Source organism: Merops nubicus, unplaced genomic scaffold (assembly GCF_000691845.1).
Source record: "Merops nubicus isolate BGI_N331 unplaced genomic scaffold, ASM69184v1 scaffold18767, whole genome shotgun sequence".
Taxonomy (NCBI): Eukaryota; Metazoa; Chordata; class Aves; order Coraciiformes; family Meropidae; genus Merops; species Merops nubicus.
The window spans coordinates 59,115-72,997 of NW_008619795.1; the positions used below are offsets into that span (position 1 = coordinate 59,115).

At 47.5% G+C, this 13,883-nt stretch overlaps 1 protein-coding gene across 1 annotated transcript in view; it reads left to right on the forward strand.

The window, feature by feature from the left end:
- The window catches only part of PLXNB1 (plexin B1), a gene marked incomplete at its 3' end in the record, with an annotated part of 33,079 nt that extends 19,974 nt beyond the window's left edge, over positions 1-13,105 (forward strand). The window contains exons 14-29 of the mRNA XM_008943933.1: positions 430-535; positions 2,093-2,229; positions 2,863-3,039; positions 3,260-3,428; positions 4,548-4,790; positions 5,671-5,847; positions 6,184-6,332; positions 6,720-6,820; positions 7,631-7,848; positions 8,024-8,202; positions 8,945-9,011; positions 9,724-9,870; positions 10,346-10,523; positions 11,397-11,500; positions 12,133-12,217; positions 12,939-13,105. Coding sequence (XP_008942181.1) covers positions 430-535; positions 2,093-2,229; positions 2,863-3,039; positions 3,260-3,428; positions 4,548-4,790; positions 5,671-5,847; positions 6,184-6,332; positions 6,720-6,820; positions 7,631-7,848; positions 8,024-8,202; positions 8,945-9,011; positions 9,724-9,870; positions 10,346-10,523; positions 11,397-11,500; positions 12,133-12,217; positions 12,939-13,105 — 2,404 coding nt within the window. The remainder of the gene's footprint in view (positions 1-429; positions 536-2,092; positions 2,230-2,862; positions 3,040-3,259; positions 3,429-4,547; positions 4,791-5,670; positions 5,848-6,183; positions 6,333-6,719; positions 6,821-7,630; positions 7,849-8,023; positions 8,203-8,944; positions 9,012-9,723; positions 9,871-10,345; positions 10,524-11,396; positions 11,501-12,132; positions 12,218-12,938) is intronic.
- Between the last annotated feature and the right edge of the window lie 778 nt (positions 13,106-13,883).

Below are 13,883 nucleotides of genomic sequence, written 5' to 3' on the forward strand. Positions count from 1 at the left end.
AACTGGCTGCTCCCAGAAGCCACTGGCTGAAGATGAGTGCCAGCTAAACCTACAGCCTTGAGTTTTCTTCTGCACCAGACAGCACTAATGTGTGGATTAACCACCACTAGCCTGGGGTCACTCCAGATGTGACTGATCAGCTCTGGACAACAGCAGAGTTCTTGGGCTCTGTCTGTGATACACTGGGCTTCATCCTGTCTGTCCTAGGAGGAATAATCTGGGATAGGATGAGCCTGTTTGCAACTTCCCCCTTTCTTTCTGCTAATTGAATTTTTAGAGGTGCTCCTCAATGTTCAGTTGTATATTCTGGGTATGTGATAAGGCTGCAAGAAGGGAGCTGTGGTTGCTAGATGGTTTTAGGACTTGATGTGATGGATGCAGCACCTCTGCCCTTCCATGGTGTGACACTGTTCTTGGATTGCCCTGTAGTATCGTGTGCGTCACTGGTGGGAGCTGGACAGAGAGATTTGGGCACATTGTGGTGGAAGTGCCTGGTGGAGGACGTGGAGTTTCTGGCCATATTTTCACCTACCAGGTAATGTAACTGTTGCTTCTTTAATACATCTCCTTGTTCATCCAGTATCTCTGCTAAAGAGCTGTCCATTGCATGAACTTAGGGGATGCTACCAGGCACTCGCTGCTGGTATTTTTATCAGATTTTTTTTGTCTGGTGTTTGTGTTGTGTTTTGGTAACTATTAAATGCTTGAACAAGAAAAATACAGGGTACCTTTCTGATTTGGAGGGGTTTTTTTGGTATGACTTAACATCTTACTAAGACTTCTGACTTTCCTTTTATTAATTTGCAAACTGCTGCTTGAACATACTTTCAGCTTCTTAACTTCAGCAGCTAGTGGCAGTAAGTCCAAAGTTACTGTATGTTGTATGGAGAAATGTTTCCTATTATCTCTAAACACATTCCTGATAACTTTTTGATACCTTAAACCTGGCAACTATGAAATAAGATTTAAGTAATTGTTAGATACAATTTCTTTCTTTTCATCCTTGCTGTGCAACTTACAGCTTATGTACCTAGTTGCATGTCTCCCTCTCCCATGGGAAGGGGAAAGAGATGCCTGAAAAGTCATAGGCTATTCTGGTTTTGGCTGTATAGAAACATTTTATATACTGGGTTGTGATTGCTGCTCTGCTGTTGATTTTGGTTCTGTTATCACCATTTTGAGGCGGGGTGATTAGAACTGCATGCCATGTTCAAGATACAAGTGCAAAAGGAACTTTTACTGTGGCATAAAAATCTTTTTCCTTAATTCCCTTCCCAGTAATTCCTCCCACTTGGTGTGGTTTTATTGAGGCCCGTGCTTACAGCAGGTAGAGTTCTCACAGCAAAGCACTCTTGAACGGGCAGGAGCTAGTTTGAAACTCACAACTGTGTACATAAGGTTGGGTTGCTTTTTTTCTGTATTCTCCCTGCTCCTGCTCACTTCATGCTCTCTTCCTTTATCAGCAGTGTCTTAACTTGTGCCACTCTGCTTCCTCTAAGTTTTGCTGCAGCTCCTCAATGTTACTAAGTTACTCTGAATGATTTATCAAATTTCATTTTCCCTTTCCAAGTCAACTTCAAGTAAGTTTAACAGTACAGATCTCAACACACATTCTTAGGGCTCCCTGCTGGTAATCTCCTCACTAGACAAACAGACAATTTATTTGCTACTTTGTTTTTTGCTAACCTGAGTTATTAATCCAGTTACCAATCTGAACAATCCCTTTGAACTGTTAATCCTAGGGTTTGTGTGTGAGGCTCAGCTCTGCTGTTTGCAGCATCCATCTGCCTTTTGCAGTCCATGGAAAGACAGGTCCCTGATTAGTGGGTTTTACTGGTGTAATTTTTCCCTCTGCTCTGTAAGGTAGCTGCTGGAGCCTAGGGGAGGCTGGCCTGTGATTTGGATCTATAGCTTTTATTTTCAGAGCACTGGAGGTCACTGAACATAGAACCATTTAGATTGGAAAAGACCTTCAAGATTGAGTCCAACCATAACATGTTCTGCTGTTTCCTTTCCTTGCCTTATCTTTTGAGGTCCTTGTCACTCACCTCCTTTTTTCTTTTTATTTTGTTTTTTTTCTTCCCTCTTCTAGAACCCAGAGCTGAAATCCATTGTTCCAACTCAGGGCCCCAAAGCAGGGGGAACCTGCCTTACCCTTCTGGGCTCAAAGCTGCTGACTGGGCATCCTAGTGAGATCAGTGTCCTACTTGGAGACCTCCCTTGCCACATGTAAGACCAGAGCCTGTCCGTGTGCTCTCTGTGCACTGCCCCGAGTCCTCCCCAGAGCGCTGCAGGGTGTGATGCTGCCTGGCTCAGCCCTTAGCACAGGCTGCTGGAGCTCTGCTCTCTGTGTTCCAGGACATCTCCCCTTGAGGGTCATGGCAGCAACCCCCACCACCTTACATCCCTGCCCATGTTCCCTTGGACATGAACAGTGCTACATGGCCTCTGTTCTGCATGTCTCTTGACAGGACTATACCCTGTCCTGAGAGCTCTGCTTTTGCTGATGGGGAACTGCAGTTGGCTTCTGCAGACTAACAAAGAGCTGCTTGTTCTCTTGCATCCTGGGACACGTACACCTGACAGCACTGCTGGTGAGAAGGGGCACGTGTCCTGGTCGCATGCAGCCAGTCTCTTCAGTCTGGACAGTGGCTGTATCTGCTTTTTGTCCATGTGCTGCTCACTGACGACTGCCCAGCAATTATTGCTTGCTTAGATTAGGCACAAGGCCTTTCAGCATTAAATTTAGGAAGATAGCAGACGAGGTTTGCAGACTGTCTTCAAAGAGCAAGTCATAGCACTATAAAATCTGTCTCTGTGGCGGCTGTGTTAATCCCTTGTTCTCTCTTCTGTCCCTCCAAGTCTCTCTGAGATGACAGAGGATCAGCTGGCATGCCAGACAAGCCCCAGCAATGTGTCTGCAGAACTCCCAGTCACTATCAAATATGGAGACCAAGAGCGGAGACTGGAAGGATCGCTCTTCAGATATACTTTGGATCCCAACATCACTTTTGCAGAGCCACCTAAAAGCTTCCTCAGGTAGAAAGACTTGAATGCACCTTCCTCAGGGCTGTGTGCTGAGGCAGGTACTACAGCACCATTGGCATCTGTTTGATGAGTTGAGTTGGCATCTGTTTGTCGAGTTACTTCGGAGTAAAGCCGGGCTTGTAGGAATGAGCATAAGCAGAAGGATGGGAGCGTGGGCAAGACAGAGCTAATGAATAATATGTGAGTGAGATCAGCTGCTTTCCTTTTTCAGTGGAGGGAGAGTGCTCAGAGTTCATGGATACAACTTGGATGTCGTACAGAAACCAAAGATCCGAGTGACAGTTTCTCCCTCTGAACGGCGGCGCCGAGGGCTGGGACGGCGGCGACGAATCATCCCGGACACCGAGTGCCCTGAGGATGCTCTGTGCAGCGTCCAGCAGGTAGCATGGCAAAGTGCCCAGTGGAGCTGAGGATTCATAAGGGTTGATGTGTTGCTCTGGAGAGGTGGATTTCTTTCACCCCAGCTTGCTCTTATCTGGATCGTACCAACAGTGTTGGCCAAGTGGGACTGTTCTCTGCCAGACTGAGAGGTTAAACACTTTCACAAACATTCCCATGGGTTGGGTCTGCCTCTGCTTAGAGATGTCCAGGACTTGTGATGTGGGACAGAAACCGCAGGGCAGCAGTGTGGAGATAAAGAAGTCTGCAGCTGAGCCAGACAGCTTGTGTGGCTAAGCATGTCCTTGCTCATGACTTTTCCTTTTGCGTAGTTCATGTCTATAGCCCCTGGGCTCTCTCTCACACCGAGATACAAAACAGGCAGAGTTCAGTGAAATTACCACTTCCTCCAACATTTTCTGCTCTCCTGCTGCCAGTGTCCTGGGATGGGTCGCTACAGAGATATTGATATGATCATCCAGGTCACAGAGCTGCAGTGGAATTTGCAGAGGTAGAGAGTGTTTGGCAGCCCAAGTACAAGAAGGATTTGCAGTGCAAATGATGGAGGGCTTTCCTGTCCATAAACTGGGAGAATATCCTCCTGATGCACGTGCATCAGTAACAGCTGGTTTTACCTATGTTCTTAGGAAGGTGTTTGTGGCTGTAGGGGAGGAAGAAAAAAAAAAATTACTTTAACGCTTTCACTGAATGGATAAAACATATGCAATCAGATGAAGGAAAGCTTATTCCACCAAAGCATTCAGGCTAGGAAATCAGCCTTGCGTTGAAGGTCTTTGGTCCTTTTCAGTCAGAGCAGGGAGATCTAAAGCTGATGCCTCTCCAGAATTTGCTGCAAGGGAAATGTCAGAGCTGATTCCTACTGCTGAGACCTAGGTACTTGCAACAAAGCCAGTGCTATGAAAACTTTATGTAGAGGGATGTGGGGAATTCCTCAGATGGTGGATTTTTCCCATAACAATAAAGCAGAGTTCCTCTGGCGTTGCTCCAGATGAGAGGAATGCAGACTGGCCCCAGACTGCTCAGGGTAGGGAAGTATTGCAAAGCTGCAGGAGAAGCATTAGTGTTTCACTACTGACACTGTTTTTGCTTTTCACATTTAGTTTGAAGAACCATGTCTTGTTAACTCCTCCTACCTGATCCTGTGCAAAACTCCAGCCATTAATCTGCTGTTGAGGAGTGTTCATATTAAACTGGAATTCATTCTGGATAATCTGAGCTTTGATTTCAACTCATTGCATCCCATGCCCTTCTCTTATGAAGTCAACCCCACCCTAAAACCACTGAATGCTGAAGACCCTGCCAAACCGTATCGTCACAAGCCAGGAAGCGTCATCTCTGTGGAGGTAACACACAAATGACCTGGAAATGTTCCTTGTAGCAAAGTTACTTCTAACCCGAGCGTTTTAAATGGGTGTCACTCAGCATCCAGGGTTTTAAAGCATTTAACAGGCTTACAACCTGTCACAGCATATTTAATTTGGCCTATGAAAAATGGTACATGAGGAGGAAGAGAGTGCATAAAACAAAAACCCCTCTTGAGCCCATAAATCATTGTTAAGGGCTTGTGGAAACTCCCGTGCTTTTTTATTTTGAACTCTAATAAGCTAGAATTTAAAACCACATCCTATTCTCAGCTGCCTACTTTTTCATAACTTTTTAAGATTCTTTTAGAAGTAACATAGAGTAAGAATCCTGGAAGAAGGAGAGACCTGTTACTAGGTGGAGGTAGGAAAATCCCTCTTTAAAGTTGATATGGTGGAGTGGCTAATGTTTGGGGTTTCTTTTTCTGTACATGTGAGGAAAAGCACTCAGGTGAGCCAACCAATACTTTTCAAAGGTGTAACACATTTATGCTATTGTTCTTATCTGACAGGCAACTACCTGTTGAAATAGATGTGCATTGTGTGTATGTATATGCATATGCACACAGAGGGAAGAGTTGAACCTAGTTGTGCTGTGGCTGAAGAGCCTTAAGAAGACAGGCTATTTATAAATACTTATGCAGCATAGTATGAGTCCCGAAGCTATAAACTAAATCATACACAAGTGACTTTTTTAGCTTACAAAATGAACTTCTGCACCCAATTCAGACATGAGCCCAGTCAGAGAAGAAAAAAGGCTGCTTTCATCCTATGGCATTGGTCTCCTTCATCCTCTCTGGAGCCATGGGAATGCAGAGTTGATTTTGACCTGATCCGAAGTGCTGTTCCACATCTGTTCCAGGGGGAAAATCTAGATCTGGCTATTTCCAAGGATGAAGTTATGGCTATGATCGGGGAAGGAGTCTGTGTGGTGAAGACTCTAACAAGGAATCATCTCTACTGTGAGCCTCCCTCTGAGCAGCCAGCTCCACGGCACCGCACAAAGCGAGAGGGCACAGACCTGCTCCCAGAATTCACGGTAAGGCATCAGCAGTACCACAAGAAATCCTGTCCTTTGTTGAAGCACAAGCAAGAAGTAGTGGTGGAGGCAGGGAGTGCACTAGGAAGTGGAAGAAAAGCAGAAGCCCTGGTGGGGGACGGGAGAGGTACCAGGGTGACAAGGAGCTGCTCTTTTTTTCACTCTTACATGCCAGATGCTGCCTGAAAGCAAATGGTGTGGCTGGATTCAGGAGCTGTGCTGTGGGACACCTTTGCTAGAGAGCTGTATGCCACCTGTGCCCATTCTGGAGAAGCCCTGCGGCTTTGTACTTCAGTGCTGCATTGAGCTTACGCTGTGGCACGTGCTTTCTTACAGGTACAGATGGGGAACCTGAACTTCCTCCTGGGCCGAGTGCAGTACGACACAGAAAGCCAGCTCACCTTCCCGCTGGAGGCACAGGTCGGCCTGGGTGTTGGTGCATCCTTCGTGGCACTGATTGTTCTGGTCATTGTCTTCATATACAGGTAAGAAACTCGGGCGTTGTGTGAGGTCTTTAAGTTCCTCTACAACGTTATTCGGTGGATGTGGCCAAGCGTGTACATCTCAGGCCTAAACAAGGTCCCAGGTTTTATTTTGTTCTAAATTCTGAGCCCCTGGTGTTGTTTGGTGTGTGAGGCATCTTACACCTCCTGGTCACAGCTTGCACAGTGTTTCTTTCGGAGCTCACACCTGATGGGTGCTCCAAAAGATACATCTAGTTTCCAGAATGCTGTTTGGTGTCCTGGAAAGATGATGTTATGTAGAAGTCAGCTCAACGCCAGTTGCCATGGAGTCTTTGGCAGCAACACAACAGCTGGCAGGGACAATCCTTGGGCTAGGGCTACCAGGAACAATTCTGCTTCTTATTGCAGGAGGAAGAGCAAACAGGCTTTGAGGGATTACAAGAAAGTTCAAATCCAGCTGGAAAATCTGGAAACAAGTGTTCGGGATAGATGTAAGAAGGAATTCACAGGTTAGTCACTGAGCTGCTAGTTTCTTGCAGCTTCAGAGAAGCTTGAAGAACCACTCTTAGCCCTACCTCCCTTTCCATTCCTGTGTACTTGTTTGGGTATCTCAGAGCAGGCAATAACTATCCCGGGCTAAGCATTGAAACATACAGCCAAATTTTTCCAATTTTAATTTTTCTTTTTAATTCAGAGGACAATGATCTATACAGACCACTCTGATTCTCCAGTTCAACCTCCAGACCCAGAGGAACAGCTGTGGGTCAAGACAGCACACCTGGAGAGAAAGCTAGTGCAGCCTTGGTGTAGGGCAGGTTGAGTTATATGCTATGTTCTGGGCCCACAAACCTTGTCCTTCAGCTGCTTACAGCAGCGAGCCCCTGTGTGAGAGTCTGGGGCTCTGAAACAGTGCAAGTGACTCAAACTGTAGTCTCCAGCTGATGGAGGAAACAGTGAGGAACAGGACATTGCTAATGCTCTACTGTAGATAATGCCCATGACCACAGAGCTATGCTGACCAGTAACAACTTCTGTATAAAGCCGGAAGCCAGCCCCTAACTGTAAATGAGAATAATCACCAAATTCACCTTTTAGTTCCTCCCCAAGGCTGGAAGTTTCCTCATGTAGTTTCTCCCAGTGCCTCATCAAGTTTTAAATGTCATAGCAATGGGACCCCAATGTGCCTTTTCCTGACAGGAAACATCCTTCCTCTTCCTCATACCCATCCTGCTGGCCCTAGTTCCTGCACTCACCTTATCCTCTGCACCGTCAGTTCTGTGATCGTTTAGTCAACCTCATGGGCATTTCCTTTCTCTCAGACCTGATGACTGAGATGATGGACCTCACAAGTGACCTTGTGGGCACAGGAATCCCCTTCTTAGACTACAAGTCCTATGCAGAACGCATTTTCTTCCCGGGCCACCGTGAGTCACCGCTGCAAAGGGACCTGGACATCCCTGAGTGCCGGCGGCAAACTGTGGAGCAGGGCTTGGTCCAGCTCTCCAACCTGCTCAACAGCAAGCTCTTCCTCACCAAGGTAATGCCCCTCTGTCTGCCTGCAGCTTGCTGTGGGGCCAAGGGCCACATCACTGGTAGCAGGAAGCAAGCAGCATCTGTTAAAGTTCGTTCCTGAATAGCTCTTTGCAGCACCACTTCTTCCAAGAGCCAGACTGCCTTGTTTTCACACACTGTCTCCTCTCTCTCTCCATCAGTTCATCCACACTCTGGAAATCCAGCGCACGTTCTCCCCCAGAGACCGGGCCTACGTGGCGTCGTTGCTCACTGTGTCGCTGCACGGGAAGCTGGAGTACTTCACTGACATTCTCAAAACGCTCCTGAATGACCTCGTGGAGCAGTATGTGGCCAAGAACCCCAAGCTGATGCTGCGGAGGTGAGTGAGCCAGCCGTGGTCACACTGTCAGGTGTCTGAGGGGACAGAGCAGAGCCTTTCTGCCCAGCTGGCAAGCTCTGAAACTCCTGTGAGTACCACCACATCGTGACACGGGCTGCAGCCGTAAGACCTGAGTGTGTCCAGACAATGTGCATCAAATGGGAGGAAGCAGTAACAATGATACCTCTCTCTCCAGACAGCAACTGTCAGGGAATATAGCAGGAAAGGTGTGAAAAGAGTAGGAAGCTGCAGTTGTCCACCCCAAATTCCTCTTTCGAAGCTGCTGTACAGTAACTCTCTCCTTGTGTTCAGGTACTAGGGCTTTGCCAGGTCTGCTAATCTCTCTGATATTTCGAGGTCCCTGGGCTCACAGTCATGCCATGCTTGGAAGCTAAACTGAAATATTGACAGTCTTTAGATCCCTCTTAGCTTCCTGTCTGGCCCATCCTTCTGATCTGAACAAATTTCCCTTGTTTGAGATCTACCAGAAGCTTTCCTCTGTCCCATCTGCTTGACTCTCCACTTGTGTAATTTGGTGCCTCCTTCAGGCTGAAAAGTGCCTTGAATAACTGGTATCTAAAGCATTAACCTTACTGACCACTAAAGTCCTTTTTTTTCCTCTCTCTCCCTTGATCCCCTATCATCACTTAATGTGAATTTTTCTCTAGGGGAGTGATCTTTTTCTCCAGAACCCCCCTGCTCTGTACCACATTTCTGTGACCAACGTCATGCTTTCTTTCAGGACAGAAACAGTGGTAGAGAAGCTGTTAACCAACTGGATGTCCATCTGCCTGTATGCATTTGTGAGGGTGAGTTCTTTGTCCCTTTGTGGTGTAGAGGGGCCAAAAGAAGGGAGACAGCCACAGCTTTGCTTTGTGCCTCGCTTGTAGCTGAAAGAGTGCCAGAGTCATCCTGTATTTCAGCATGGGGAATGGCAAGCTGGGCTGTTCACTGGGGACAGGGATGCTTAAATCAGCATTAATACCACTTATTACCTTCAGGATGTCTTGCCAGATTATGGAGAGCTTAGTGTAGCTCCTTTATCTTGAGATGTGCTGGCTGCAGGCGGGTCTGTGCACAGGGAGGACAGATTCTGACCTAATTCTTTTGCTGGAGAGGGGCTGGCTAGGAGAGCCTCTCAGATGGGTGGTGAGGAGGCAGAGCAGTGCCTTGCTCTCGTGCATCCACCTGGAAGCTGGCCCGTGCCCCTTCCCTGCGCGTGGGGCAGGAGCTGAGGGCAGAGGCTCCCTCTAAGCCTGCTGTGGCTTAGCTGCTGTATCCCCAGTCCTGCCCTCGCTGCCGTATCCCCAGTCCTGCCCTAGCTGCTGTATCCCCAGTCCTGCCCTAGCTGCTGTATCCCCAGTCCTGCCCTCGCTGCTGTATCCCCAGTCCTGCCCTCGCTGCCGTATCCCCAGTCCTGCCCCTCCTCTGCCTGGGTGTCCACGTTTCCAAGCCGTTCAGCTCTGCTGGGAGGAGCAAACTCAATTTCACTCAGGGGAAACTCCTTCCCTTCTGTGCCAGGACTCTGTTGGGGAGCCCCTTTACATGTTGTTTCGTGGAATCAAGCACCAGGTGGACAAAGGGCCCGTTGACTGGGTGACAGGAAAAGCCAAATACACCCTGAATGACAACCGCCTCTTGAGAGAGGACCTGGAGTACCGGACTCTGGTAGGCACCAAATCTTTTTGTTCCCTCTGGGCATGCTGGTTCCACAGGGTTGAATGTCTCTGCTCCTGTTATTGTGGCAGAAGAGCAGCATCCTGACACTGTCTTCTGAGAGCCAGTTTTATCCCAGCAGCACAACTGCACAGATGAGCAAGAGCTCTGCAAAGTCAGGCAGTTTTGCCCTAGGCTGAGAGCAGCCATTACCACAGTAACCTGGTGTATGTGCTGTGCTCTGTGTCCAGAAATGAGAGGATGGAAATTGCTGATGGCACATCCAAGCCCCTCCACAGCTGTTGAACTGGCTTCCAGCTCTTGACACAAGACTGAGAACACAGGGTGTTTAACATCTGTGGTGTTTTCTTCTCTGAAACTCTTACAGTGAAGGGACTGTTAACTGGCCTTAATGCCAACCATCTGGGGTGTAAATGTGTCAGATGTAATCTTATCAACTGAGTAGCTGTGACCTTTTCTTCTCCAGACCTTAAATGCATTGACACAAGCAGGAGTAGCTGCGGGAGGGGCAGAGGACTCCCAAGGGATTTCTGCAAAGGTGCTAGACTGTGACACCATAACACAGGTGAAGGAGAAAATCCTAGATCAGATCTATAAAGGGACACCATACTGTCACCGACCAGACCCAGACACCCTGGACCTTGGTAAGCAGAATTTCTTGGTGCCAAAATGTAGTGAGAAGATGAAAGAGTGGTCATTTGCTATCTGTGCACAGCACCCTGGCATGCCTGATGTCGTTCTCAGCTGAGCATGCAGAGTCACTGACCAAAGATCTTGTAGTCTGGCTGGACTCAACAGGGCATGATGCTGGGAAGAGGCTAACAGCAAGTGGCAAAGGTGGGAAAGAAGCAGTCAGGTCCAGCTTGTCCATTTTGTGATGTTCTTTGCCGGTGTTGGACCATGGCAATGGCTTGGGCAAGGTAACACAGGAAAAATAAAACAACATGGAGAATGTGTAGGAGGGGAGGACTTATTTGTGTGGTGCAGAGATAACTAACTATAGTCATAGACTGTGACTTCCTGCCAGTGAAATCAATGGCAACATCTCAGTAATATACGTCAGGAAGGATTTTGCCCACAGTGGTTAATGAAAGATAGGACCTACACTGTGAGAGAAACCACCAAGTTCTCTATCTTCTTCATTCTTTGGCTGTTGCAGAATAGTGGTGATATTTATAGATGGACAGGTACTGGGGCAATAGTAGGTAATAAGGACTGTGGGTGCATATATGTGGTTTGAATCACCTGCTTGAAGAGTCACAATCTGACTGTTAGTAGAAACTTGGCGAGTGGAACCTGGGAGGCCATGAGGCCACCTGTGCTTGTGCTCAGAGAGGCTGTCCTGTGGCTGCAGGACTCGGCATTGGTACAGGCACTGGCTCAGGTTATGCTGTCTGTGAAACAGCATGGGTAAAGGTTGATGAGGATCAGTGGGTGTGTAACAGGGTCAAACAGGCTGAAAGCCCAGGACTTCAGAAATGCCTCAAATTCATAGTTTACCTTTTCATTTTCTGTAGAGTGGAGATCAGGGCTGGCAGGTCATCTGATACTGTCTGATGAGGATGTGACATCTGTTGTTCAAGGAACTTGGAAACGCTTGAACACTCTTCAGCATTACAAGGTCAGAACTCAGTCTGCTATTGCCTTGTCTGTCCTCACATCTACACACTGCTATGCTCTATTTGTGGATCTGGCTCCTGGTGGATCATTGTCAAAAGACTGGAGCCTTTTTGCAGCAGCATATTCAAATTAAGTCAGTGCCGTGGAGTGCACTCTGACTTCAGCAAGCATAGCCCTCTCCTTAACCTGTACCTGAGATGTGGGCAGGTGTAGAGTTTGGAAGGAGACACACAAGTTCATGCCTAGGGCTGTTGCAATGCAGGCAATGCTGCTGGATCTGTTAATGTTCCAGTCCAAACCAGTCAGTAGGTGATGGTGTGCTGATCTGTGAAGCAGCTTCTAGGAATGTAAAGAGGGGGTTTTTAACTATCTTGCACCAATGTGTCCTATCTTGCTGAAACGTGTTCTAGATGTGAATTACCTCAGTCCCTCAGTATAACCATCTTCATCATACTTTGCACATGGGTTTTTTAATTGGTACAGGCAAGAGTCTCCAGTGATGGTGCCCCAAAATCCCTGTTTCTGTCCCTGTTTCTAGTAGTGGCATAGTCTGGTTTGGTTTACAAACACTTGCCTGTTGTGGTGTTGAAAAACATGCCCCTTTTTTTTATGTGGATTTTTGTTTGTGTGCAGGTGCCCGATGGAGCAACAGTAGCACTGGTCCCACGCCTGACCAAGCACATCCACAGGGAGAATCAGGATTATATCCCAGGAGAGAGTGAGTTTGATGTCCTTTTCTCATAAATTGATTTTACAGCCCTAGCCAGTTAGTGGGACAAGTCTCTTGCTACAGCCCCAGCTTTCTGCTGCTATAGAAGGCTGATACATAATTTGGACACTTGTAGGACTGTCAGAGAACTTAAGGCTTGGACAGGAGAGATGAGAGAAAAGCAAAGGAGTGTAAGAGCAGAGAAAAGCCAGGATGGGCAGGATAAGCACAGGTCTCTAGTTCTGACGTTCCAGGGCTGAGCACAGTCTGCAGCTTACAGGAATCTTAATACCCTTGGGTGCTGAGCATGGCCTGAGGGTGGTGTTGGGACACCAGGCAGTTACTTTACTGCTTGGCAGAGAGAACAGGTCCATGGGTACTCCTATGGGGGTAGGGACAATAGCCACAGGCTGCAGTATAACAGGTTCAAATTAGATGTGGGGGAAAAAAATGTTTTCAGCAAAAGTGTGGTGTAGCACTGGAACAGACCACTGAGGTGGTGGGAGAGCTCTGTCTGGCGAAGTTTCCAAAAACTTGAAGGTTTTGGATGGACAAAGGCAACCTGCTGTAGTGCTAGCAACTGCTGTCTCTGTGCAGAAGGCTGGATAGAGGCCTCCAGAGATTCCTTTCCATTTGTGTTTCTATCATACTGTGAAATCTTGCTTCCTTGGGGCTCACCTGGACAAGCTCTACTGTGAGAGAACTGACACTAAACAATTGCTTGTTTTAGAAACACCAATGCTGGAAGATGCAGATGAAGGTGGGATCAAACTTTGGCACCTGGTAAAACCAACAGAAGAGCCAGAACTTCCCAAGCATCGACGTGGGAGCTTAAGGGATCGGGAGCGAGCCAAGGCAATCCCAGAGATCTATCTGACTCGTCTGCTCTCCATGAAGGTGAGAAGAATCATAGAATCATGGAATGGTTTTGGCTGGAAGGGACTTTAAGGACCATGTATTTCCAAACCCCCTGCTATGAGCAGGGACAACTCCCACTAGCTCAGGTTGCTTAAAGCTCCATTCAGCCTGGTCTTGGATGCTGCCACGGGTGGGGCATCCACAACTTATCTGGAGAAACCTGTTTCAGTGTTTCACCACTCTCACAGTAAAGAATTTCTTCCTAATATCTAAATCTATTCTCTTTCAGTTTGAAACCATTACCCCATGTCCTATCACTACATACCCTGATAAAAGAGTCCTCTCCCATCTTTCCTGTAGGCCTTCTTCAAGTACTGGAAGGCTGCTATAAGGTCCCCCTGGAGTCTGCTCTCCTCCAGACTCTCAGCCTGCCCTCATAGTGGATGTGCTTTAGCTCCCTGATAATCTTTGTGGCCCTCCCCTGGACCCACTTGAGCTGGTCATCTCCACTCAGGCATTGAGCCATTGACTGCAGCTTTTTGAGAGTGACTGTCCAGCCAATTCCTTATTCACCAAGTGGTCCATTTATCAAATCCACATCTTTCAAATTTGGAGACAAGGATGTTGTGCAGGACAGTGTCAAATGCTTTGCACAAGTCCAGGCAGATGATATCAGTTAAGCTTCCCTTAACCATCTAGATATCTTAACCCCAGCATAGAACCCTGTAGGACACTTGTGATTTCTCAGATCTAGCACCCAGAACAAATGTATTTCAGGTCCAAGGCTTACATTGTGCCTGTGCACAGGAGATGACCT